General features: G+C 51.5%; 1 protein-coding gene, 1 long non-coding RNA gene and 1 other non-coding gene across 4 annotated transcripts in view; 1 reads left to right on the top strand and 2 right to left on the bottom strand.

Moving 5' to 3' along the window:
* NLRC3 (NLR family CARD domain containing 3) overlaps positions 1–24027 on the bottom strand; it is a 32757-nt gene extending 8730 nt beyond the window's left edge. Inside the window, exons 1-11 of one of the 2 annotated variants that reach the window (XM_045784024.2) lie at positions 23720–24027; positions 11725–11816; positions 11194–11255; positions 10762–10945; positions 8916–10665; positions 7891–7977; positions 5181–5264; positions 4606–4689; positions 3052–3135; positions 1129–1212; positions 363–446 (exon numbers count right to left, since the gene is read on the bottom strand). In XM_045784024.2, the coding sequence (XP_045639980.2) occupies positions 363–446; positions 1129–1212; positions 3052–3135; positions 4606–4689; positions 5181–5264; positions 7891–7977; positions 8916–10665; positions 10762–10921 (2417 nt within the window). In that variant the 5' untranslated portion in view covers positions 10922–10945; positions 11194–11255; positions 11725–11816; positions 23720–24027. Of the gene's footprint in view, positions 1–362; positions 447–1128; positions 1213–1681; positions 1766–3051; positions 3136–4605; positions 4690–5180; positions 5265–7890; positions 7978–8915; positions 10666–10761; positions 10952–11193; positions 11256–11724; positions 11817–23719 lie in introns of those variants that run through there. The other variant, XM_087871040.1, reaches the window with a different exon arrangement.
* LOC123783347 (uncharacterized) lies at positions 5219–7899 on the top strand. Its single transcript, XR_006777187.2, has 3 exons — positions 5219–7080; positions 7221–7324; positions 7698–7899. It is a non-coding gene; the product is annotated as an uncharacterized LOC123783347 (long non-coding RNA).
* TRNAK-CUU (transfer RNA lysine (anticodon CUU)) lies at positions 18116–18188 on the bottom strand. Its single transcript has one exon. It is a non-coding gene; the product is annotated as a tRNA-Lys (tRNA).
* Positions 24028–26962: the final 2935 nt, after the last annotated feature.

Below are 26962 nucleotides of genomic sequence, written 5' to 3'. Positions count from 1 at the left end.
AGGTGTGAAGAGCCTCCAGCAAGCCAGGCACCCACGGCTAGCCAACCAAGCATCTCCCCTGCAGGACCGCCAACTGTGGGACCCGTCAGGAGGAAGAGGAGACAGGCCCTCAGAGGTGAGGGGGCTGGGGTACCTGAAGGGAGCAGCAGAACTGGGGAGCTGCGGGCCCCTGCTGTCCCATGCCCTTTTGAGAGAGCAGGCAGTGTGCGGGATGCCAGGCCCCAGAACTAAGCTGCCCAACCATGGATATCTTCAGAACAGGCCCGCAGTGGGAGGTGTGGGCTTTCCTTCCAAGTCCCAAAGTCCTGTCAGACCCCTTGACCAAAGGGAGACCCCAGTTGGAGAAGGAAGCTGGGACTTACTTGAGGCTGATGAGGGTCTGGTTGGCACAGAGGGCCCCCATCAGTGCCGCCACCCCCGCATCACTGATGGAATTGCTCTGCAGGCTGCAAACAGAGAGCGAGGTATGCTTGGGGTGGCCATCCCAGGACCCACAGGGAGCCCCTGCTCCAGCCTGGGGACTGTAGGTGTCAGGTTCAACAGAGCTGGGGAACCCCGGGAGCAGTTGCCACCCCGCACTGCTCTGCTCATCATACCTCTTTCCCGTCCCCGTCCCCCACGTTCCAGACCTTGTAGGTCAGGGCAGGTGGGTCTCTCATAATCAGCCCCAAAGCTTAGACTCTGCCTTGGTTTGAGCGGCTCCAAATAGTCTGGGATTGGAGTGTGTGTTGTGTCTGCAGCCCCCGGAGAAAGTGGCACAGCTGAGTCTCCCCACTGTGGGGGCAGCACTGAGCTCCCCCACCCCCCACCAAGGCCGCTGCAGCCAACACCCTCTTTAGCCACCTGGGCCAGCTTTTCGAGGGCACTCCGTGCTTGTCACTCCAAAAACACAACCAACACCCACCTCAACCGTCTAGGGAAATGGGGCTGGTGGGGTGGGATGGCACTGAGTTGAGTATGGAGAGAGACTGAGATCACAGTATGCCCAAGGTTGGTGGTGGGTTGGGTTCTGGCAAAGCCGTGGTCTTGACAGCCTTCCTCCAGGACCCGCCCACCTTTTAGATGGGGAAACTAGGAGAGTCACCCTGTGCCCACGGCCACTCCTGGAGGGTGGTCAGGCAGACTCACTCCAGGCTCTCCAGGCCCTGGTTCACCTCCAGGGCCATAGCCAGGGCCTCGGCACCTCCATCACCGATGCTGTTACTGGAGAATCTGCAAGAGATGAGCCGAGGGTGAGCTGGTTTTCTGGAGAAGCCTGGCAGGGCGGGGCGGGGACCTGGGGTCAGGGAAGCGCTCCAGGGCCGTGCTTCCTCTGCTGTGTTAAGGGTGCCCAGTGCACAGCCCGTGCAGCTCGAGTCCGTCGCCGGTAACCTCTGCAAGTGACTCCCTACGGCCTATAAGAGATGGAGGCAGCAAAGTACTTGACTCCCTAGCAGGGAGCAGGCCCAACTCTTGTGGTACTTTATGTGAAGGTAACCAGGAAGTGCTGGGAAGGCAGTAAATTTAAGGCTGAGACAGTCCCAGTCCTGGGAATCTGTAGTCCAAAGCCAGCTATCTGGCACCCATGCATCCATCCGTCTGTCCGTCCATCCATCCACCCTCGTGCTCAGAAATATTTATGATGGGCTAGGCATTGTGCCAGTCACTGAGGATGCAGATTTGGCCTTTCTGCATTTCTCACATGAGCTCCTTCAGACTCCTGTTCTGTTTCAGGGTATCTGCCATCTGCTGGGCTCCCACAGGCCCGATGGTATTCTTCTGTAGGCTGTGGGAGAGGAGAAGGGTCTTTCAGCAAAGCCGGCCACAGCCATTCCCACTCCAGGGCCAGTCTGGTTCAAGGTGAGAGGTCAGAGACTGCTCAGGTGCCCTCTCCATTTATCACAGCATCGGCAGAGTGGTTTCTAGGAAAGGCGTGTGGATTGTTGCCAAAGTGATGCCAGCAGATTAACATCATTCTGGGGCGGGGGGGGCGTCGGAGGCAAGGACACCTGGAGCCTCCCTCGTCAGAAGCTGGGAAGCAGTGACCAGAGGACACGTAATATCCAGCAACCTCTCGAGTGGCGACTTCTACATACGAGTCCCACTGGCTCCTCACCCAGTCAACCCTCTCAACACTCAACCATCTACCTCCCTCCAGACTCACCAGCAGCCTGCCACCCAACCCTCCCTCGGGCAGACCCTCTGTTCAGGCCCTTCTCCAACAGCTATTCCCTTTATACCACATCTGGAGGAGGGAGATGTTACCAGGAGCCCCTGTGCTCACCCTAGGAGGACAGGCAGGGCAGGACCTGTCTAGCATAAGGCTAAATACATTGTAAGCAGTAGGGAATTTTCCCCGGTTCCAAAAAGGAAAGAGCCCGCTCTTTCCCTTGGAGTGTTCTTTGAGAAAACTTGCAAGGGTAAAGCTGTCCCTTTGAGAAGGATGTAAATCTTTTTAAAAGCTAAATAACCCTCTTGCCAGATTTACAGCCTATAGGGACCTTGGAGCCCTGTCTTTGAAGGGTACACGTCAAGGAAGAAAGCACGACTCCAAGTTGTCATAAAGATAGGAGGAGTGTGGTTTTGCCTTGGGATAAAGGTGATTAGTTACACAGATGGCTACCCCAGCTACCAAGCAAATTTAAGAAAAACTATGTGCAACAAATGGTGCTGTCCAGTCATCTTACTTGAGGAAACTTCTCTTGAGAGCACACATATGGTGGGTTGTCTCTGCTTGGCTGGAGAAAAGGGTGAGATTTGTCTTTGCCGTCTTGTTGGTAGGTAGCCAATGATGTGCACTGCAGTCTAGTTGAATATTCAAAGAACTAAGCTGTTTCATTCTTTACTACATTTGTAGAGAGGATTCTCTGCATTGGCAGAGGCTTTATTTTTAATTATTTTCCAACGTCTGTTCTGTGGAAAAGCAGTGGACATCAAGATTTCCAGCGGCCATCCAGATGGGTCAGAAAGCCTCAGGACATCTCCCCAATCATCCCTCACAGAAAACAGACAGGCCCTTGGAGGAGGAGAGCAGAGAAGAAGGGGTCTCTGCTGGTCAGCATGTCTACTTACTGCAGCACAGAGAGGGTCCGATTGGCAGCCAAGGCCTCAGCCACGGACCTGGCACCATTATCTCTGATGGCATTGCTCTGCAGGCTGTGGAGGCAAGGAAGAGTGCGTCAGCAATGGTGTGCGTGGGGGTGCCCAGTGGTGGCCTTAACCTCTACTGCGGTTTAGCAAGGCTCAAGGGATGAGGCGAGGGGTGGGGGGAGAAGCTGACTGCTACGTCCCCTTACTGCCCACCACACAGGATTTGGGAACAGTTGGTTCTTTCCAGTGCTGCTCTGCCGTTAGGATTCCCTCTGGGTCTCTAAGCATTTGTCTATTGACTGGGAACAAGGTGCCCATGGTATCTGGATAATGATAACTAGGTTATCAACAGTCTTAATTACAGCTAAAAGCCACAGCATCCAAGTGTTGACAAGGATGTGGAAAAATTGGAACCTTAACATACTGCTGGTGGGAATGTAAAATGGGGCAGACCTTGTGGAAAGCGGTCTGGCAGTTCCTCAAAAGGTCAAACAGAGTTACCATATGACACAGCAAATTCCACTAGTAGCTGTCTACCCCAAAGAAATGAGGACAGGTACTCAAATGCTGGTACGTGAATGCGTGCAGCAGCATTATTCACCAGAGCCAAAATGTGGAAACAACCCAATGTCCATCAACTGATGAATGGATGAATTGTGATCTGTCCATACAATGGAATATGACTCAGCCATAAATAGGAGTGAAGCCACTGACACCTGCCGCAATGTCGATGAACCTTGAAGACATGATGCTTAGTGAAAGAAGCCAGGCAAAGGGGTCTTACTGAAGGATTCTATATATATGAAATCTCCAGAGTAGGTAAACAGAGACAGAAAGCAGCAGTCCCTGGTGGCTGCCAGGACAGGGTGTGGGGAGGAGGGGAGAATGGGAAGTGATTGCTAATGGATGCGGAATCTACTTTTAGGGTGATAGAAATATTTTGGAACCTGATAAGGTGATGAATGAACAACTGTGAGTGTGTTAAGTGTCACTGAAATGTATACTTTAAAATGGTGAATTTCACCCCAATAAAAATGAATAAATGGAAAAACAAATGACAGTACGCATTCAATTAAGGATGGATACAACTATAGGCCCCTAAGAGCACAGCAAACTGCATCAAACCATAAGAATATTCTGGAAGATGGGCTTTTCAGTGTCCTGGAAAACACCTCTGGGGAACATTCTGACACCATGGCCGTGGGAGTTTCCCACTCGATGGAGGACAAGAGGTTTTCCTCATAGATTATTTTGCCTTTCCTCCTCTGTACAACCCCATCCTCCTTCTCCTCCATCCTCTGACTAGGCTCTAAACAGAAGGACAATGACCAGGGAAAAGCTGAAGGACAATGACCAGGGAAGAGCTGAAACCTGAAACTTGTGTAGGATACTAGATCATGTGGTATCCACCTAGATGGGAGCCAGTATAGCATGCCCGCCATTTTGAATCATCTCCCACTCCATGGTTGGCACCTGGGAGAGGGTTTTCTGGGTCCTCTACTGATTACATCGGGAGAGGGAGCAGATGGCACATACCTCAGAAAGGCCAGAGTGCGGTTAATCTTCAGAGCATCTGCCAGAGCCTTGGCGCCTTGAGGTCCAATGGAGTTACTGCGGAGGCTGGAGGAACAAAGAGAAAAAGAACTCGTTTGTTTGTTTGTTTGTTTGTTTGTTTTAATGCAATTCCCAGGGAGGAAAAAAAGAACATAAGTTACCCAACCTTTAAATCTATGCTTCTTGAAAATAATGTATTGGAGTTTAGAATTTCATGTATTGGAGTTTAGAATTTCATGTTTTGCAGAGACCTTTATTTAGGTGAACAAGTAAGGAATTTCCCAGGATGGCCCCATGTGATGGGGAGAAGAAAGCAGGCTCTGAGGGACTTGGCTCAGGCCAGGTATAGAGAGCTGGGAGAATAATGTCAGCCTCAGGGCCAAAATCCCGGTGCCTCCCCGGGCTGGTCCCAACAGCTGAGGAGGAGCCAGGATTTTGCTTGCTCAGCTGTCCTTCCACCCCACCCAGGGGAGAGTGTGGTCTAAGGGACTTCATGGATGGCTCACAAGCTGTCCGTGGCCCAATGGGGGAACGTTGGCTTTATGTGTCCTACTTACTCCAGAGCAGTCAGACTTCTGTTGACCAGGAGGGATCTGGCCAGAGCTTTGGCCCCTTTGTTACTGATCTGGTTCTCAGCCAGGCTGCGCAAGGAGAAGGAGAGGAGTGGTTACTGCAGGTCCGTAAATCTCATTGCCTCTTCCTCAACACCAGGCTTGTGATCCAAACCTCTCGGTTTCACCAGCATCATGAAGGACACAGGTGGAGATGAGGTGAGCCCAGAGTGGAAGTGCCCAGCCCAGGAAAGCCTCTGAGCCAGGTAAGGTAGGGCCAGAATGGGGGACAGACCCTCACACTGGCAGAGTCACGGGGCAAAGTTTGGCCAGAATCTGGCGCAGAAGCTTCTGCACCAACGTCTCGGCGGAGAGCCTGGGCAGTTACAGAAGTCTCCCGCAGAGACCCCACCCAATGGTGTGCTGCAAAAAACAAAATACAGAAACACTGACGTGTAGCGTCGGCCAATTTCCATGGTGTAAATACCCTCACCACAGCCAATTTCAAGCACTCCCAGCTTGCAAAAGTTCCTAAAACTTTAATAATCCGCTCTCACGAACTGGTGGCCAAATTCATAGTTCTCACCGCTGGCCCCAGTCCTTTTTCTAATGCAAGAGAGGAAGAGGGTACTTATTACAGAACTAATTTGAAAGTAAAACAAAAACCAAAAAAAACTTGTGTCTGCCCTGAAAGGGTAATTTCAGGAATAAGCTGGTGGATCATGTTGCTTCATGGACACGGTTTCGGAAATGGTGGCTACCGAGCTTCTTTACAGCTTCTGAGGCATTTAAAACTATGGAGGACCCGGGAGGTACAGTTAGAATCCCCAGTGCTTTTCAAGCTGTGTTTCAAGGGCCCCTGGTGTTCCTCAGAAAAGCCTCAGGAGCCCCTAGAGGCTGAGGGGGAACCAAGCACCCCTCTTCTTTCAATTCCAGCAGCTTCTAGCTGCGCATCTCTTACTGGAGTCCTGCCTGATAGACCACTTTTAAAAAGGGTTATGTTGCTTAAACTTTGAACATGAGGACCGCCTTCTGTATAAATGTTCCTGAGTTCTAGAACGCCTCTGTCCCCCCCTCCCCGACTTGCAGAACGTTTCAGAAGTAATATTTCATGAGCCATGTGTGTATTCTAAAGGGTGCCTTGGACATTTCACACAGGGATGTGGCCCATGAGGACCAACTACAGGGAGGTGAAGAAGAGCATGTGGCCAGAGAAGAAATTTTGGGTTTTTGTTCAGAAAATATTCTGAGCGTTATCTAGACTCCTTTATGCAGAACACTGAATGTTGACTATTTTGCTGAAGGCTCCCATGAAGGAAAAAATAATGAAAAGTTGTTGTTATCGTGTTTCTTTCAAAGAGATTGCATTTATATCTCTGGCTAACAAGACAGAATCCTGCTGAGAATGGCTGGCCCTTGCACAGTGCCCCTCCTGTGCCTGGCCCGTCCTCACACTTCCCTTGCATTAACCTGTGGAGCTGCTCGACAACCCGAAGAGGGAGTTAGTGTGCAGGAAAGGGTTAACCTCACCCCCAGTTCCTGAAAGCAGACCTCTGTTTACCTGGGGGCCTTGGGCCCCTGCAATAGCAGCTTGACCCTTGGAGGGGCTTCCCTTCATGCCCAGCCCCCCACGAAAACTCTGCACACAAGCCTGGGTGAGCCTCGCTGGTGGGAATGCTTGGTGCGTGCTGTCACACGTGGTCACCGGGGGAGGGAGGCACTGTGTATGTAACCACCCTGGGAGAGACAAGTGAAAGTCTGCCTGGTCTCCCTGGAGCCCGCCCCACACGAACCTTCCCTCTTTGCAGATTTTCATCTGTATCTTTGGTGTGCCGAAGCACAGGTGTGGGTACAAGAGCTCTTCCGCGTTCTGTGAGGAGGGTCAGGGAGACCCCTGGACTTACAGGTACTGTTTTCACCCCATTTTTACCCTGTTTAATCAGAGAGGTGACAGTACAGGGCACACAGGGCCCACCGCTCTCACTTCTGTCCTCAGTGACTTCTTTTTGCTCCTGACTCATTCCACGTTTGTTTTTGTTTTCTCAGATAAGGATGATTTCAGAACCTGGAGGGAGGCTTACGTGAGGATGAAGAATTCCTCTCTGGATCCTATGCTCCAAACTCCTCTCCCTAGTTCCAGCCACCCTCAGGTCATCACATCAGTTCAGCTCCAAACCCGGTGTTACCCAGACTCAGAAATGTTATCACAGGAAGAGAGTTCTTCTGCCGCCAGCATATAGACTTTTGTCTAATTATAATATTAAAGATGCAGTGTTTAAATTGTATTTTTTGCACTCATTTAAATAAAAGTTCAAATTTAAATTCACTTTTTAGATTAAAAACTTTAAAATTTTATTTAAAGATGTGATCGCATTCCTCTGATACTGTTTTGAGGGCCAGCTCTGAGAGGAGCTTAGAGAAGACCCAGCCTGGCACCACATCAGAACATAGAGTATTCGGAGACATGCTTCCATGTCCATGAGAGCATCTAACCCTCACCCTGTCCTTTCCCTCTTCTCACAGATGAGGCACCTGAGCCTCTGGAACTTTCTGGAATGGGCAGAACAAGCAACGTGCATCCTGAGCCACATACTTCAAAGGCACCTCTCCTTGAAAACACCCCTGGCCGGTTGAGCAGAGAGGAGGATGGGAAAGGAGCCCCAGACCCTATGCAGCAGGTGGGCACCCCGGATGGGGTCTCCTGGGTCCGCGTTACCTGATCCTCTGAATGCGACAGTCCTTCCCACTCAGCACGCTGCCCAGCAGGTCCATCACAGGGTCCTGGAACTGGTTGTTGTCCAGCCTGCGGAAGGCAGGGCAGTGGTGAGTGGTACCAGCGCCCGCCGGCATCATGGCTGCAGAGGTGCCCAGGCTGACGTTTCCGTCGCCATGCAGCCCCTGCCGTGCGGCTCGGGTCCATGCCAGCACACCCACCATGCTCAGCATTTTCCTATGAGGGTGGACTCGGGAGCTCAGTGTTGTGAGCCCTAGGATTCCTATCCAGAGGGGTGTCTTCCCAGCGGCCTAGCACACCCTGTGAGTATGTAGGACACGGGTTGCTAGTTCTCCTGAGGACGTGGCACCTGCTCTCAGGTCCGGAACAGCCCTGGTCTTACAGCCTTCCTAAGGTCCAGAGCACTGGGTGGACGCTGGGCTGGGGGCAGGATGAGTGGGTGCGGCCCCTGTCAGCACTGGGATGGTTCACAGGGTGTTGAAGGTTGACTTGTGTTCCTCAAAAAGATAGGTTGGTGTTCTGACCCCCCCCAGTGCCTCAAGAATGTGACCATATTTGGAAATAGGGTCATTGCGGTTGTGATTAGTTAAGATGAGGTCATTCTGAGCAGGCTGGGCCTGTAGCCCCACATGCCTGGTGTGCCCGTCGGAGGGAGCACTACGCGAAGACAGACGTGGAGGAGGAGTCCGTGTGACCACAAAGACGGGAGTGATGTGTGGACAAGCTGAGGATGCCAGCAAACAGCACCCGCTAGAGAGGCAGGAAGGATGTTCCCCTATGGGTTTCAGAGGGAGCTCAGCCCTGCTAACACCTTGATTTTGGACTCCGGCCTCCTGAGCTGTGAGAGAGTAAGTTTCTGACGCCTTAAGCCGTCCACGTTGTGGCCCTTCTTTACGGCAGCCCCAGGATGCTGATACAGGGGCGCGTGCTGGGGGAGGGGGGGAGGAACCTTCAGGGCCCCGCCCTCTCCGCCCACACACCTGGCACACCCCGACCCCGGTGCCCACCTCAGGCTCCGGCAGTAGAGCAGCTGGGGCAGCAGGCTCTGGAGGACGCCCTTGCTGAGGCACAGGGACAGGTTGGCCTCCTGGGCGCAGGCATCCGACACCTGCAGGAGATAGGCCAGGGCGGCGCGGTGCTGGGGGCTGGTCAGCCCTGCCAGGCCCCCGCTCCGCATGGCCTCCTCCACGCTGCGGGCCAGCTCTGTGTGCTGCAGCTCGTGCAGGCAGTGTAGGGTGTTGACCGCCCGGGCGCAGACGGCTACGTCAGGGCGTAGGCAGCCCTGCAAGAGCTCAGCCACCTGGGCCCGGTAGCCCTGGTGCTCCCCCTGGGCCAGCAGGGAGCCCGCCAGCAGGGCGTTGACCCTTGGAGACAGGAGTCCTGAGAGGAAGCGCAGGAACACATCCAGCCGCCCGTCCTCTGCCTGCATGGCCCGCTGGGCCGCACTCCGGAAATGGGTGAGGAAGCCGAGGCGGGGCCAGGACACGCCACCCTCGGTGAAGAGGTCGAAGATGGCCCTCTTGGACGCACTGTAATAGTACGCGGCCGCCACGAACTCCTGCAGGGACAGGTGGGTGAAGCAGTAGGCTGTTGAGGAAACCAGGGTTTCTTCCCGTCGCAGGAAGCAGCCACACAGGGCACTCTGCAGCAGAGCGAGGTCCACGCCAAACGCCTTCAGGTCCTGCTCATAGAACACGTACTTCCTCCGGACCAGCCCGTGGAAGGCCAGCCGACCCAGAGTCCCCACCATCTTGCGGCTGCTGTGGGCCACCTGCTCGATGCGAGGACTTGCCTTGCCCTTCTCCTGCCCATCCCCACCGAGGGCCATCCTGAAGTACCAAGAGTAGAGCTCGCACAGGGTCCTTGGAGTCCACAGCGCCGAGTCCTGGGGCCCCGGCTTGGTGCGGCTCAAGTGACCCAGCGCCGACCCTGCGAGCCGGCAGAAGGCCGGCACCGTGCACATCAGGTACAGGGCCCTGTCTGCCTGCACCTGCCTCAGGACCCAGTCTGAGAGGGTGTGGTCCTCGGAGAACATCTCCTCCAGACACACCTTGATCTCCTCCTCGTTAAAGCCCCGGATCTCTGTCATCCGGTCCACCAGGCCCCCCGGGATCTGGCCAGCCACGCCAGGGCGGGACGTGACCCAGACAGAAACTTCTGGGAAGAGGTTGCCTCGGATGATGTTGGTGATCAGATGGTCCACCTGGATCTCCTTCTTGGGGTCCGTGCAGGCCACAGTGTTGGAGAAGTCCAGAGGCGTCTTACATTCATCCAGGCCATCCAGGATCAGGAGGATTTTGGGTAGGGCTGCTGCCGCCAGGCCAGACTCCCCAATGTGCGGGAAGACGGAGCGGATGAGTCTGTCTGCAGACAGCTTCTCGTAGGTGTTGAGATCTCGGAAGGTCAAAGGTAGCAGTAGGGAGAAGTCCTTGCCGACCTGTCCCCGGGCCCAGAGGTGGACAAAGTTCCTCACCAGGGTGGTCTTGCCCACACCAGCTACCCCGATGGTGATGGAGATTCGGGGTGGGATAGACACCCGAGACAGAGGCAGGAAGAGTCTCTCCAGGGCGATGGTCCTGGCTGGGTGCCAGCCCCCACGTGTGGTCTCCACCTGCGTGAAGTCATGTTCCTTCAGCTGCAGGTCTGTGAGCCCCTCCACCAGGAGGAGGCTGGTCAGCCTGGGCGAGGGGCCGCCCAGCTCCGGGCTGCCCTTCACCCTATTCAGCAGGGCCTCCTGGCACTTCTGTATCCTCGAGTCTGTGGGACAGAGGCCAAAGGGGAGGGCAGGGGAAGATGGGGGAGGGGAGGGAGGGGTGGAAGGGGAGGGCCCAGGGAGACCCTCCATATGCCTACCATCACCGTGTGGCGTCCTGTCCAGGGTCTGTGGGGTCTGGGAGCTCTGACTGCTCTTCCCGGCCAGCAGGTCCACGAGGACTTTCACTTGCCCTGCTGGGGAGCCAGGGCCTCGGCCCTGGCCTGCCTCCCCACCCGTCCGCACCTCCTGCTTCCTCATGGAGTCCGGGATTGCCACCAGGAGCTGTGAAGAGAGGGCCTGAAGTGCTCTCTGCCGTGTCACCACCCTGGCCTGGGACAGGTGAGTGAGCCTCCAGGGACGGGGAGGCACCCACTCTCTGTCCTTCCCCAGACTGCTGGTGGCCCTCGGTCTGGTCTGCAGGAAGGGCTTGGAAGGGCTGTTTGTTTCCCGGACAGTGAGAGGAGCCCCTGACGCCAGGAGTGTGGGTCGGATGGGGGGGCCTGGGCTGGAACCTGAGCTCTGCCACTTACTGGCTGTGTGACGCTGGGCAGGCCGCCTGAGCTGCTTGTGCGGTGATGTCCTCATTTGTGACCTGGAAATAGGAGGTTAAGGGCAGGTCCGCTCACACGAAGGGGCGAATGAAGGAAGCCAGTCTGGGAAGGCAACTTGGCAAAACTATGGAGATCGTTGGTGGTGGCCAGGAGGGGAGGGGTGGATAGGTGGAGCCCAGGGGCTCTTAGGGCAGTGAAGCCACGGTGCACAGTCCTACAGTAGTGGGTTCGTGTCTTGGTGTGCTTGTCCGAACTCCTACGATGAACAATGCCAAGAGCGTTGCTGTTTTTCTCAGTGTTTCCCTGGGGTCTCCTGACCCACAGGCAGCACTGCCTTCCGCAGCCACGAGGTAGAGCTGTGCCTAGGCACCACCTCCTCACCTTCCTTTTCCTCTCCGAGGATTTGAGTGGATCCCGTAGCCAAGGCTGGCTGCCCCCATGTGTCCCTCCCTCAGCTAAGCTGGACACCAGAGGACCCCAAGCCCACCGCCACCCCCTTCCCCTCCTCACCTGCAGCAGGTGGGATGTCCATCCCACGGCAGCCCCTCCGCCTGGCCCCACGAACTCAGGGGGTGGGGGTCGGCCATCCCTCGTCCACAGTTCTAGGAGAGAAAACAGGACAGAGCACTGGCAGAGGTCCCAGCTATGGCTCCAGGTGGCAAGAGCTGAGATGGGTCTGACCCATACCTCCCAGCCCTCTGCTTCTCTGGGTCTCAGCAACAGTCACTTACGAGGGGTCAACTGGCTCCAGCCCCAAGGGTGCAGCAGACTCCCTGACCTTATATTTACATTGGGCTTTCCTGGCATTTTAACTCAGGGTGAACCTTTTTACCTGGAAAATGCTGCACAAAGCTTAGCGACAAGTAAAATAGCATTTTCCAGCCATTCTGTTCATAGTGCCGCTGAAGAGCTAACTAGGACAATGAATTCAGGGCAGGTGGTGTCCAGCCCAGCTGGGGGACTCGGAGTGCCCTAGTAGAAGGCCAGGGTGAGACCACGCTCCTTATTCTTTCTCACATCCTCTCGCTGTTCTCACTCTTTTGTTCTTCTTTTTTTTTTTTTTTTTTAAAGATTTTATTTATTTATTTGACAGAGACAGAGACAGCCAGCGAGAGAGGGAACACAAGCAGGGGGAGTGGGAGAGGAAGAAGCAGGCTCCTAGCGGAGGAGCCTGATGCGGGGCTCGATCCCATAACGCCGGGATCACACCCTGAGCCGAAGGCAGACGCCTAACCGCTGTGCCACCCAGGTGCCCCTCTCTTTTGTTCTTCTAAGTGTCAAAACCCAAGTAGAGAGCAAACCAGATGGGATTTGGACTGAAATTGTGTTAATGTGTATAGGCTGGTGTGGGTGTCATTGGTCTTCCTTTAGATCCTGCAGTGAGAGTGTTCTCCCTCATGTGGATCTTGCCAATCCTATTTGTATCTAGATATTTTAAAAGATTTTTAAAATTTTATTTATTTATTTAAGAGAGAGAGCCAGAGCGAGCACAGGTGGGGGGGGCAGAGGGAGAGGGGGAAGCAGGCTCCCTGCTGAGCAGGGAGCCCGCCACGGGGCTCAATCCCAGGGCCCTGGGATCATGACCTGAGCCGAAGGCAGAGGCTTAACCCACTGAGCCACCCAGGCGCCCCTAGATATTTTTAAATAGCTTTGGTTGTTCTTGTGAAGTCTGTTGGTATAAAGAAGACAATTTTTGTCTATTTTATCTCCTATCCGATCAACATATTAAGTATTCACATTAGTTCTCGTCATTTCATGGTTAATTCTTTTTTTTTTTTTTTTTGGATTTTATTTACTTGAAAGAGAGAGAGCGTGAGAGAGAGCACGAGTGGGGGTGGGGGGAGAGCAGAGGGAGAAGCAGACTCACCGTTGAGTAGGGAGCTCGATGTGGGGCTCGATCCCAGGACCCTAAGATCATGACCTGAGCCAAAGGCAGACACTTAACTGACTGAGGCACCCAGGTGCCCCTCGGTTAATTCTTACCGCAATGTGAATAAGTTCATCTATTTTCTAAAACCACAGCACTTATCCCAAACGATTTTCCCACATTGGTCAGACCCACTGCTTCCCGCACACAATGGTGAAGGATGGCAGTCGCACGAGGCATCCTTGTCTTATTTCCAGCCCAAGCCTGCAGGCCTGACGTTTGTGACGATGTCTGATTAGTTTTCCTCTGCTCTTGAAAAAGATTCCTTCAGTTCCTTGTCTCCTATCACCATTCAAATAACATTACATGATACTGAAGGCTGCCTGTGTTCCAGACATTCTGTTAAGCACTTACTTCATTTCACTTCTTGTGACAACTCTCAGTTGCATTCTCTCTCCCATTTTATGGATGAGGACATCGAAGCTCAGGGAGATTAAGTGATTTGCCCAAGGATACACAACTGGGGAGCATTTGAGTTGCAGGAGAAACCAAGGCTTCACTGACACCAGCCTTCATGCTGGATAATCGACTGCCTCTTATAGTGCGTTCCCACATTTTAAAAAATGAGGCATGTCTGTTAAATGGGCACATACCTTTTTAGCAATATCGATACAGCCCCATGATTTATTTCCATTCACTCCTCCGATCAGCAGGTATTTATAGAGGGCCTGTGGTGTGTCCCAGGCACTGGGGGGTGTGAAAGTGAACAAGTTAAACAAAGTCCCGACCCTGTGAGTGTGGCCGGGGTGGGGCGTAATGACCGTAAAAAAGAAGACAAGGAAAGGAGCGAGGCCTGTCTGCTGGTGACGAAGCGCTGTGAACGAGACACGCGGTGCGCATGGCGGAGCGGGATGGCGGTCACCGTGGCCGGAGAAGGCCTCTGTGAGAAGGCTGCTTGTAGAGTGAGAAAGAGTCAATCCTGCCAAGAGCTAGGGAGATAGCAAGCGCCGTGCCCTGCGTGTCAGGGGCGTGGAGAAGAGCACAGATGCTGGAGCGCAGTGAACGGGCGAGGGGACTCACAGGCGGTCGGGAGACAAGGTCAGGAGGTGGTGGAGACCTGCTCACTGGCATAAGCAGTTTGGATCTAAGTATGGTGGGAAGCCCCTGGAGGGAGTGACATGACTGATTCGTAGCCGGTCTCTCCTTCAGTCTGTGAGCTACACTGACAGATGGTCTAATATTGAGCCAACCTGAGACTCTTCAATACCGTCTTCCGTTTACACAAAGCTCTGTAAAACAGGCTATTTCAGATTAGTGGGAATGGTGTTGGGGCAAACTGGCCAGCCTATGAAAAACATTGTTGGAGCTTGAATTCATAGTGAGCATAAAACTTGATTTCAGTTTCTTTTAAAAGTTGTTTTGAGGGGGTCCCTGCATGGCCCAGTCAGTTAAGAATCCAACTCTTGATTTAGGCTCAGGTCATGATCTCAGGGAGTGAGATTGAGCCCCACCTCCGGCTCCAACTCTTTAAAAAAATAAAGATTTATTTCTTAGAGAGAGAGTGTGTGCGTGAGTGTGTTGGGGGCGGGGAGGGCCAGAGGGAGAGAATCCTCAAGCAGACTCCCCACTGAGCACAGAGCCTCATGCAGGGCTTGATCTCATGACCCTGAGATCATGACCTGAGCTGAAACCAAGAATCCAACAGTCAATCGGCTGAGCCACCCTCTTGCTTTCAATTCTTGAGTGTATACCCACAAGTGGAATTTCTAGGTCGTGTGGTAAGTCTTTTTTTTAACTTTTTGAGGAACTGCCAAACTGTTTTCCACAGCAGCTTTATCATTTTACAGTCCCAACAAAAGTGCATAAGGGTTCCCATTTTTCCACTTTCTCACCAATGCTTGTTGTTTCCTGTGTTTTTGATAGGAGCCATCCTAATGGACGTGAGGTGGTATCTCATTATAGTCTTGATTTGAGCATCTTTTCATGTGCTTAATGCCTAGTTGCATATCTTCTTTGGGAGAATGTCTATTGAAATCCTTTGCCATTTTTTATGTCTGGTTGTTTTTTTTGTTGTTGAGTTGTAAGAGTTCTCTATATATTCCGGATATTAATCCCTTATCAAATATATGATTTGCAAATATTTTCTCCCATCCTGTAGGTTCCCTTTTACTCTGTGGGTAGTGTCTTTTGATGTACCAGTGTCCAATTCTCATGAAGCCCAATTTGTCTATTTTCTCTTCTGTTACCTATATATACCTATACCTTTGGTGTCACATCCAAGAAATAATCGCCAAATCCCATGTCATGAAGATTTGTGCCGTTTTCTGCTAAGAATTTTATTGTTTTAGGTCTTACATTTAGGTCCTTGATTGTTTTGGAGCTTATTTTTGTATATGGTATTAGATAAGATAGGTAAGGGTCCAACTTCATGCTTTTGCATGCGGATGTCCAGTTTTCACAGCACCATCTGTTGAAAAGACTGTCCTTTCCTCGTTGTCCTTTCTCATTGTACGGCCATGGCACCCTAGTCAAAAATCTTTTTACCATATAAGTGAGGGTTGGATTCTGCGCTCTCTATTCAGTTCTGTTGGTTTGTATGTCTGTCTCTGTGCCGGTACCACAATATCTTGATTACTGTAGCTTTGTAGTGATTTCGAAATTAAGAAGTGTGAGTCCTCTAGTTTTGTTCTTTTTCAAGATTGTTTTGGCTGTTCGGAGTCCCTTAAGATTCCATACGAGTTTTAGGATGGTTTTTTCTATTTCTGCAGAAAATGTTATTGAGATTTTAATAGAATTGCATTTGATCTGTAGATAGCTTTGGATAGTATGGACATTTTAATAATACTAAGTCTTCCAATCCATGAACATGGGATGTGTTTCCATTAATGTATTTCTTTAATTTCTTAGACCTGACCTCATAGAATGAGTTAGGAAGAGGTTCCTGGGTGGCTCACTTGGTTAAGCCTTTGGCTCAGGTCACAATCCCAGGGTCCTGGGATTGAGCTCCCTGCTCCATGGGGAGCCTTCTTCTCCCTCTCCCTCTGCCTGCCATTCCCCCTGCTTGTGCGCGCTCTCTCTCTCTCTCTCTCTCTCTCTCTCTGCCAAATAAATAAAATCTTTAAAAAAAACACCAAACAAGTGCCCTCCTTAATACCCATTGCCCACCTAGCCCATTTCCACCCACCTCCCTCCATCACCCCTCAGTTTGTTCTCTATCATTAAGAATCTCTTATAATTTGTTTCCCCCTCTCTCTTCCCACCCCTTTCCATATGTTTATCTGTTTTGTTTCTTAAATTCCACATATGAGTGAAATTGTGTGGTGTTTTTCTTTCTCTGACTTATTTCACTTAGCATGATACTATACACACACACACACAGCACATCTTCTTTATCCACTCATCAGCTGATGGACATTTGGGCTCTTTCCATAGTTTGGCTATTGTTGATAATCTGCTATAAACATTTGGGTGCACGTAGCCCTTGAAATCTGTATTTTTGTGTCCTTTGGGTACACACCTAGTAGTGCAGTTGCTGGATGTGGGTAGTTCTATTTTTAACTTTTTCAGGAAGCTGCATACTGTTTTTCAGAGTGGCTGTACCAGTTTGCATTCCCACCAACAGTGCAAGAGGGCTCCCCTTTCTCCACATCCTCGCCAACATCTGTTGTTTCCTGTATTGTTAATTTTAGCCACTCTGACAGGTGTGAGGTGATGTCTCATTGTGGTTTTGATTGGTATTTCCCTGATGATGAGTAATGTTGAGCATCTCTTCTTGTGTCTGTTGACCATCTGGATGTCTTCTTTTGGAAAAGTGTCTATTCATGTCTTCTGCCCATTTCTTAACTGCATTATTTGTTTTGTGGGTGTTGAGTTTGATAAGTTCTTTATAGATTTTGGATACTAATCCTTTATCAGATATGACATTTGCAAATATCTTCTCCCATTCCATAGTCTGCCTTTTGGTTTGTTGACTGTTTCCTTTGCTGTGCAGAAGTTATTATCTTGATGAAGTCCCAGTAGTTCATTTGTGGTTTTGTTCCCTTGCCTCTGGTGATGGGTCTAGTACGAAGTTGCTACGACTGAGGTTAAGGAGGTTCCTACCTGTGTTTTCCTCTAGGATTTTGATGGTTTCCTGTCTCACACTTAAGTCTTTTGTCCACTTTGAATTTTTTCTGGCCTAACTTCACAACATGCACAGACTTTGCTCTTTTACCACTCCGTCTGACCCCTTTTGGTTGTTGATGTCACAGTGTTACATCTTTATACATTGTGTGCCCCCAAACATAATTTAATGAATTTTAAAAATTCTTTAGTCTCTTTTCTTTAATTTTAAAAAAATTTTTATGTAATCTGTACACCCATTGTAGGGCTCAAACTCACAACCCCGAGATCAAGAGTCACATGCTCTACCAACTGAGCCAGCCAGGTGCCCCTTCTTTAGTCTCTTAAATTGTGTAGAAACAAAATTTGGAGTTATAAACCAAAGTTACAATAATACTAGCTTGTGCACTAGTTTTTTTTTTCTGTGAAGTCTGCTAATAATCTTATTGAGGATCCCTTTATGTGATAGTTTACTCTGTCTTGCTGATTTTAACATTTCCTTTTTGTCTTTGTCTTCTGAACGTTTGGTTATAACGTGTCTTAGTAAGGGTCTCTTTGAGTTAATCTCACCTGGAATTTGTTGAGCTTCCTGGATATTTTATAGTGTATTTTTATATGGAAAAAAATTAAGGTATGGAGAATTAGAATACCTTTTTTGGGCGGGCGGGTAGTAATCAGATTCCATTTTTGTCTGGCCATATAGGCCAAAAGCTGGAAATAATACGACAGTGTGATTAAGAAATTGTTTTTTATTTTGTAAATCTGTTTTCTTTTCTTTCTTTCTTTCTTTCTTTCTTTCTTTCTTTCTTTCTTTCTTTCTTTCTCTTTCTTTCTTTCTCTCTCTCTCTCTCTCTCTCTCTTCTTTCTTTCTTTCTTTCTTTCTTTCTTTCTTTCTTTCTTTCTTTCTTTCTTTCTTTCTTTAAGTAGGCTCCATGCCCAATGTGAGGCTTGAACTCACGATCCTGAGAACAAGAGTCACATGCTCTACCAACTGAGCCAGCCAGGCACCCCTACTTTGTAAATTTCAATTGCTTAGATTTTGCTAACAAACATTTATTGCTTCCCCATCTCATTTAACTAGATTGCTTACAGAATTAGAAAAGTAATACATGCTCATTAAAAACACTTAAATGATATAAAAGCAAGTAAAGTATATACTTCATTTTCATTCCCTAGGAGTAGTAACCTTTTCTGGTTGATGTTTTGTTTTGTTTCATTTTTTAATTAGGTGCTAGTGCATTAGGGAAAATGAAAGAATAAAAGGTATCAGGGTTGGAAAAGGAAAGAAAAACTGTCACGAGTCACAGTTGACATGATTGTATACATTGAAAATCCAAAAGAATCTACAATTGATTAGAACTAATACATGAGCTTAGCAGGGTTTCTGAACACAAGATCATATAGTAAAAGATCATGCGTAAAAAGATCGTATATATTTCTGCTTATTAGCAATAATGAAATTGAAAGTAAAATTTTGAAATATTTTAAAAGCAAATGTCTAAGAGTAAATTTAGCAAAAAATTTGCAAGGCCTCCACACTGAAAACTACAAAACAATACTAAGAGAAATAAAGAAAACCTAAAGGAGGGATTTACCATATTCATGGTTTGGAAGACAATATTGTTAAAATGTCAGTTCTTCCCAAATTGATCTATAAATTGAATGACTTCTTAATCAGAATTCCAGCAAGCTTTTCCGGTGAGGAAGGGAGGGTAGAAATTGGCAAGCTGATTCTAAAATATATATGTAAAGCAAAAGACTCTGGACTAGCCCAAATCATTTTGAAAAAGAAGAACAAAGCTAGACGACTTATACTACACCATATGAAGGCTTAGTCTAGAGCTGTGGGTATTGGCACAGGGCAGACAAATAGAGCAGTACAACAGAGCTTCCAGAAACAGACCCACACGTGTATGGTCAGCAGATGTACAGCAAGGGCTCCGCTGCAGGTCAGCGGAGAAAGGATGGTCTTTGTATCAAATCGTGCTGCTCCAATGAGATATTCTTACAGGAAAATGGACCTTAACCACCCTCCCTCCCACCATACACAAAAAGTAATTCACGCAGGATCATAGATTTAAATGTGAATGATAAGACAGCCAAGCCTTTAGAAAAACTACAGAATACTTGCAGGAGCTCGAGCTAGGTAAAGACTAGATGGAGCACAGAAGACTAACCATGAAAGAAAAGAGTAATATATGGGGATGCATTGAAATGAGGGGTATCTGTTCAACAGAAGACAGTTTTAAAAGGGTGAGAAAGCAAACTGTGGACTAGGAGATGTCTCCAATACATTTAAAAATCAGTAAGAGACAGCCCAGTTAAAAATGAGCCAAAAAATTGAAGATACGTCACAAAAGATAATATCCTTGGTCATCAGAGGGGCACCTGGGTGGCTGAGTTGGTTAAGCATTAGACTCTTGATTTCGGCTCAGGTCATCATCTCAAGGTCGTGAGATCGAGCTCCGCATCCGGCTCTGTGCTGGGTGTGGAGCCTGCTTAAGACTCTCTCTCTCTCCCCCTGACGCTCCCCCCCTTAAAAAGAAAAATTTTTAAAATAGTGAAAAAATATATATCCTTACTCATCAGAGAAATGCAAATTTAAAATCACTTTGGAAAAATGTTTAGTAGTGGTAAGACTAAATATGCCTACTTTTGTGATCCAGCAATTCCCTGCTTGGGTATGTATATACGCAACAGAAAGGAGTGTTTATATCCATTAAAACATTGTATCAGAATATTCTAGCAGCTTTATTCATAGTGTCCAAAAAAGTAGAAACAGCCACTACCCATCAACAAGAGAATGGGATTCCTTTTTTTTGGTACATTCATACAATCAAGTCACACTCAACAGTGTGCTGACTCTCGCAGACATGTGGAGAGAATTGAGAAACATACTCAGTGATTCCACTTACGGGGAGTTCAATGTCAGGCCCAACCTATCTGAGGCCTTCGGAGTCAAAATAGTGGCTGCTCTTGGGATAGGTTCCGACTGCGGGGGCCTGTGGGAGTTCTGGGGCACTGGAAACCTCTACACATTGATCTGGGTGATCAGCATGATGGTTGATGGGTACGGACGCACAGGTGTGTACATACGTAAAAATCCATGGGGTTCACTTTACTGTCTGTAAGTTATAGCCCAATTTAAAAACAGTTATGCTAGCAGCCATCTACATATGCAAATGTGCCTAACCCAAAGGAAGCAATGTTATTGTGGCCTCTTAGTGCATGAGGCCAGGACGCTAGGGCCTCTGTCTGGCTCTTGGTGTGAGTGATGTCAGGGCACAGCCCAGGGCTGGACTCCAGAGGCGCCCACGAGTGACAGACGGCTGCTGCTGGGGCAGGGTGGTGGTGGCCGGGAGCATGAGGGGACCATGGTGAAGAAGGGCCAGGCTCAGTGCTTCTCCGCTCTGGCAGGACAGTGTCTGGAACACTATTTTTTTAATTAAATTTTTTATTAAAATATGCACAGCATAAAAATTGCCATTGTAACCATTTTTTTTTTAAGATTTTATTTATTTATGTGACAGAGAGACAGCCAGCGAGAGAGGGAACACAGCAGGGGGAGTGGGAGAGGAAGAAGCAGGCTCACAGCGGAGGAGCCTGATGTGGGACTCGATCCCGGAACGCCAGGATCACGCCCTGAGCCGAAGGCAGACGCTTTAACGACTGCGCCACCCAGGTGCCCCATTGTAACCATTTTTTAAGTGTACAATTCAGTGGCACTAAGTACATTTTCAATGCTGTGACTTTCTCATCGCCCAAACAGGAACTCTGCCCCTCTTAAGCACTAACTTGCCATCTTCCTCCACCCAGCCCCTGGCACCCACCCTTCTACTTTTTGTCGCTATGAATCTGACTATGCTAGGGACCTCATATAAGTGAAATTGTATAGCGTGTGTCCTTTTGTGTCTGGCTTCCTTCACCGAGCGTGCTTTTCCAGGTTCATCATTGTTTTAACATATATAAACATTTCATTCCTTTTTAAAGCTACATCATATTCCATTGTATAGATAGACCACATTTTGTGTATTCATTCATCCATTGACGGACATTTGGGTTGTTTCCGTCTCTTTTCTCTTGTGAATAGATGCTGCTGTGGACATGGGTGTACAAATATCTGTTCAAGTCCCTGCTTTCAGTTCTCTGAGCTACGTATGTACTCAGAGGCGGAATTGCTGAATCATACGGTCCTTCTATGGAGCACGATTTTTAAAAAGTGACTGCTTAGCCCAACCACCTAGAGATGTATTTGGTGTGAGGTAGGGCCTCAGCATGTTCGTAGTTTAAAGCTACGTGAGTGATTGTAAGGAGCAGCCAGAATTGAGAACCGCTAGACCAGAGAGGCTGGGCAAGTGACAGAGGAAGGACAACAGCAGGCAAGAGTGAGGGGACAGGAGACAAGACCAAGTGTGTCTGGGAAGGTGGGAGGGGTGAGGTTCCCCCTGCCCCCACCCCGCAGTCCCATCAGCCTCTCCATGTTGGAAACCAACACTTCCTCTGAATCAGTCACCTGTCTTTCTTGCCCTGCCGACCTCAGGCCTGGAGGTGCCAGATTTAGCAAATTAAGATACAGGACACCCAGGAAAATTTGAGTTTCAGATAACATCTGTTCTTTCACTATAAGTATATCCCAAATGTTACATGGGATATACTTATACTTTAAAACCCAGGGCCAGGGCGCCTGGGTGGCTCAGTTGGTTAAGTATCTGCCTTTGGCTCAGGTCGTAATCTCAGGGTCCTGGAATTGAGTCCTGCATCGGGCTCCTTGCTCACTGGGGAGCCTGCTTCTCCTTCTCCCTCTGCCGCTCCCCCTGTTTTTGCGCACACTCTCTCTTTCTGTCAAATAAGTAAATACAATCTTTAAAACCCAGGGCCAACATCGGAGGCTGATGAGAGAGCTCCCCCCATGGGACAGCTACCTGGCCACTTGTGTGAACAGGCCCTATGTGTAGCCCAGATGCTGCCCTGCAGGGTGGAACTTGCCCCAGGCCTCTGAGTGGAGTGTTGTCTGGTTGCCACATGTCCACCAGGGATAGTCAGAAAGGTCTTGCCCAGTGTAAACACACTCTAGTGAGAGTGGAGGCCCCGCCAGCCACAAGGCGGGAAGACAGAGGGCGGCTGGGCCTTGGGCTGCCTTGGGAATCTGAAGGCCAGAAGTCGGTCAGTATGAGAAGCTCTGAGCTGTCATGGGCAGAGCCAGGCCAGATAGATGCCTGGGGCCCACTGCCTCTCCCCCAGAGGACAGCTTCCCTTTGCCCATGCATCCTCCAGACCTCGTCTGTGGGGTAGGATGCAGCGGAGGACCTGTGCTCTCTGGTGTTGCTGTCACTCAGACCCTGCGACAGCTGAGCTTCTGTCTCATCCCTGAGAAGACACAGGTCCCGATTTACTGATCGCTCTGCCAACAGGTCCTGTCTTGTCCTGCGCTCCCTCCCCAGGGCCTTAGTTGTAGCCAGCTGTGGCCTGTGCATGACAGCCAGCCTCTCTCTGCCCACCTGCACTCCACGGCTGTAAGCGCCCCACAGTGCTGACCTCCTGCCTGAGCTGCCCTTCCCTCAGGCCACAGCCTCTTGGGTGCTCCTCTCTTCCGACTCCCTGCCCCCACTGTGCCTCCCAAGGCCCAAGAGCGCAGTTCTCAGCCCCCTTGACGTAGCCCGGGTCCATGGCTACAGACCACTGGAAACCAAACATCCTTTCCCAGAGGTGGGAGGAAGTGGTGCCTTTGCCACAGGAGACGGCCCTCCTGCCACTGCACTGCCCCTGGGACAGAGGAGGGGCAGCCAGCCTGTACCCCCACCTGGGAGCCAGCCACAGGGTGGCCTGTGATGGCCAGGAGTGAGACCCCCGCTCAGGGAAAGCCTTGCCCCCATTGAGGAGACCCAGAGGAGCCCTGGGAACCCAGGAGCCTGGCCACGGGGAGGACCCCACAGCCAGCAGCCACCCCTGGCGCAGCTCAGTGGCACCTCTTTTGAGAAGGCCTCTGTGGTTACTGTCTCTCAAAATGACGAGCCTCATCCCCATCCAGAGGTGTGGCTGGAAGAGACCCCCCGGGGCTGCTCACCCCGCATGGGGGTGGCGTTTGTGCTGGACCCCAGCCAGCCTGCACTGCCTGCCCTTGGCCCTCAGGACCCTGAGGCAGGTCTGGTACTGTCACCCCCATCTTACAGGTGGAACGGGGATGCCAGGAATGGAGCCTGGGTCTGCAGATTCCAGGTTGCACTCCTGGGCTGCACCATTCAACCTCCCTTCTGTCTGCCTGCCTTTCTGGTTACTTCCTGCTCTTTCTAGCCCATCACTGGTACCTGGAGAGCTGGGCTTTGTCCCCTTGGCCCATCGTGGGCTGTCCTTGGGCACATGTTTGTTTATTCCACACAGTGACCTAGTCCTGCTCAGCAGCTCCCAGCACCCATGGAATATCTTCTCAGCACCCACTGCCCCCGAGAGCAGCTCAGGCCCTAAAAGTCACGGTCCTTCCTGCCAGCAGTCTCTTCTTCCTCCCCCATCCTGTACTGAGCCAGCCTGGGCTTGACTTACCCCCTGGGCTTCGTCGTCCTAGGGATGCCAAGACTGGGGGGCTGGGGGTGCTCCATCCCGGTGCTCCCAGGCTCAGCCCTGCTCCAGTGGACGGAGGCAACTGCGTGGTGGAGGGGTGTCCTGGGATTCTCTGTGACCAGTCAGCTGGGCCACGAGCCCTCAGGATCTGTGCAAGGCAGGAGCAAGGTCCCGTGGCAAGGGCTGGGGAGGCGCTGACTGTGCAGGGCAGTGGGGTTGCAGCCTGCCAGCTCCTGCAGTCCCCCAAGCCCACCGGCTGTCACGGCAGCTGGGGCTCCTCACCTCTTCCTGTGCCGGGCTCCACCTCAACCCTCCTTCCTGTCTGATTTCAAAAGCCAACAGCCTCTCAGATCAATGAGCCGCAGCTGCCCGGATTGGCCCTGTTACCACCCTGTAAGTTAGAGAGGCAGGGGGTGCCTCCAGGATCTGGATTTGAGGACCCCTGCAGTCGTCATGCTCAAAAGTGAGGTCCAGCCAAGGCCCCAGAGGAAAACAGTCTCACCACCAGCAGACCTTTGCTTTCGGGGGGTGCTGGGGAAACTAGACTGGCTGCAGGGACATTCAGTGACTTGCCCAAGGCCACACAGCAGGAAGCTGGCCGCTGTGTTTGGAGCAGAGTCCTCTCACTTCCAGGCTGGCACACTCTGCTGTGGCCATGGCCCTCGTCATCCTGTCTAATCCCCCATGCTTTCCTCTCTCTAGCACCCAGCAGGCAGCTGCAACCCAGCTGTACCCCAGTGTCTTCCCAAAGGCAGGCCGGCAGCACCCTGAAACAGCAGAGTGTGGCAGTTCCCTCTGGCCCCGGAGATGGCCCTCAGCACGTGGGCGGCGCTGAGAGCAAAGGGGTGAGGGGGAAGGGCATGTCCAGAGTAGACAACAGGAGAAGCATGACAACAGAGGAAAAGTACAGGACATCCTCCAGTGGCAGGGAGCAAGCCCCTTAATGTGGAGCCATGGAGACAAGGTGGGAGCCAAGGGATGGGTGCCTCAGTTTCCTAAGCAAACCAACTGGGAGCCATTGATGGTTGTAGAGCAGGAGGGTAATGGGTTCAGATGATGTGGCAGCTTGTGGATAAAGGGCAGTGGGAGGGGCCGTGTGCTTCTATCAACCTGTTCTCCAGAGCTCTGTGCAGGTGATGGAGGAGAGGGGAGCAGAGGGAACCGAGGTGGCAGATGAGAAGTACTCTGTGCAATGATACCCTTCTGTGCCCCCCTCCCTGCCTCCCTTCCAGCAGTGCCTTCAGAGGCCCCCGCAGCTTGCCAGGTGCGGGGGGAGAGGCATGGGCCTTGCCCTCGAGAAGCCTGCTGAGGCTCCTGGCCATCAGAGCACGCACCGTAGCCGTGGCTGGGACGTGCAGCGAAGGCGTCTGAAACCAGGCCGCCCACAGGATGTTGGAAGCCGCAGGGGCCTGGTGGGTATCCGTCACATGAAAGAGGCCAAGAGGCCTGCTCTGCTCCCCCCTGCACAGCTCAGGGAGGGGGGATCCTGCGCACGGGAGGCAATAGTCCCCTCCGTGGGGGTCTCAGGCACTCTCCCCTGCAACTTTGGCCTCTGCCTCGCATGGATGGCCCATGGCCAGACAGGGCTGGTCCATGGGCTCCCTCTGCCGGCTCCTCCGTGAGAGGCCTGGAGGCCTTCCTCCTAACTCTCCTGGGCATTTGTCTGTTTGGGGCACAGTCTCCCACGGTTGTTCTCATGCTGGGCTTCTGTCCACCCAGAGCTGTGACAGCCAGACAAGCAGTGGTCTTGGCCCTTCCCAACTCAGAGACAGCCCGAGCCTTCCTGCCTGCAAGGGCAGGGGCTTTCCTGTGGGTTGTGCAGGTCCCCGGGGGCCCCCTTGCCTGGGCCCTGGTTGAGCTGGGCTGTGGCTCTCCTGTGATTGCCTGAGTGGCCGTGGCCTGGCCGGCCACAGGAAGGGGACAGGCCTGGGAGGTCTCAACACAGCACAGCAAAACATGGGTGTTGCGTGGCTTTCCACAGCCCTGGGGCTCAGCATGTTCTCCTCTTGTGCTAAGTACCCCTCACCAGGCTGGGCAGAGATTCTGGAAGGAAGCGCCTGTGCAGCACGAGGCTCACTGCAGGCCCCACTCCTCCAGCCTCACCCCAGGTGCTGGGATGGGGCAGCTCCTCCACACCATTTTCCTTCTCAACCAGTGAGCTGGACCTAATTTTCCAGTTGCCGAGTCAGTAGGTCTGGCTTCTGTTGAAAGGTCAAGGACATTGCCAATTCTCTGGTTGTGGGGATGTCTTTAGTGTGGGGCTCATTTTTAACCCCTTTGCCTGCTTTGCATATGGGCTTGGGCCCTGGCTAGGCCCCTGCTGGCCCCTGGGGGCATGCTATGTGCACCCGACCTGGCCAAGGCCCTCGGCCACCAGGCCTCACTACCCAGCCCCCCACCTCTGCCTGGCCTATGGCTTTTTACCTGTTTCAACCCCTTCCCCAACATCTTATCAACCTGTGAGGGCTCCCAGTACACCCAGAACTGCTCGTCTGAGTCCAGGGTCTCCACAAGGAGCCAGCGAAGCCAGGTAAGGACTCCCGAGTAGCCTCCCACCTCTCAAACCCCACCTCACTTCCCTAGAACAGTCCATGCTAGGGTAGGAGAGCAAGTCCTTGGTATAAGAAACACATGGTACCTTCTAGACCAGGCCAGACTCCATCTCCAGTCTCATCTGCTGTTAGCCGTGAGATCTGAGCCCTGGCATCCCGCCATTCCCTCTAACCCCTGCCAGTGGGCAGTGTGCAGTGTCTGCCTGGTCCTAGACCAGGACACACACCTTGTGTTCAAAAATCCCTATTTCACCTCCCTGGATGCTACGTGCACCTGAGGCAGCTCACCGTCCCCCTCTTCTAGGAGGCTGTCCCTTGAGGCCACCTGAGCACCAACCCTCACATCCAGCACAGGGACAGGCCAGAGTCTGGCTGAAGGCTAGAAGCACCAGCTGATTTCTGGCCTCTCTCCATGGGGCCCAGCACACAGGACAGAGCGGGCGTTACAAGCTCATCCTGTACAATGCAGATTCTGACTCAGTGGGTCTGGGCAGGCCCAAGCCTGTATCCGTAACAATGCCCGTAACACTGCTGTGTGACCTCACTTTGAGCATCAAGGACTGGAGCTCAGTGCTTCGAGCGACTGTCTTCATGTGGGCCTATGGACTGACAAATGTGCACGAATGGATGAACATACATCTCTTATCTACCAACCAAAGGGACATGAAGAGCC

The sequence above is a fragment of the Ursus americanus genome, chromosome 2 (genome assembly GCF_024610735.1).
Source record: "Ursus americanus isolate L20-20 chromosome 2, mUrsAme1.1.p, whole genome shotgun sequence".
NCBI lineage: Eukaryota > Metazoa > Chordata > Mammalia > Carnivora > Ursidae > Ursus > Ursus americanus.
The sequence above is the reverse complement of the archived record's forward strand: the minus strand, read 5'-3'. Positions and strand labels throughout refer to the sequence as shown.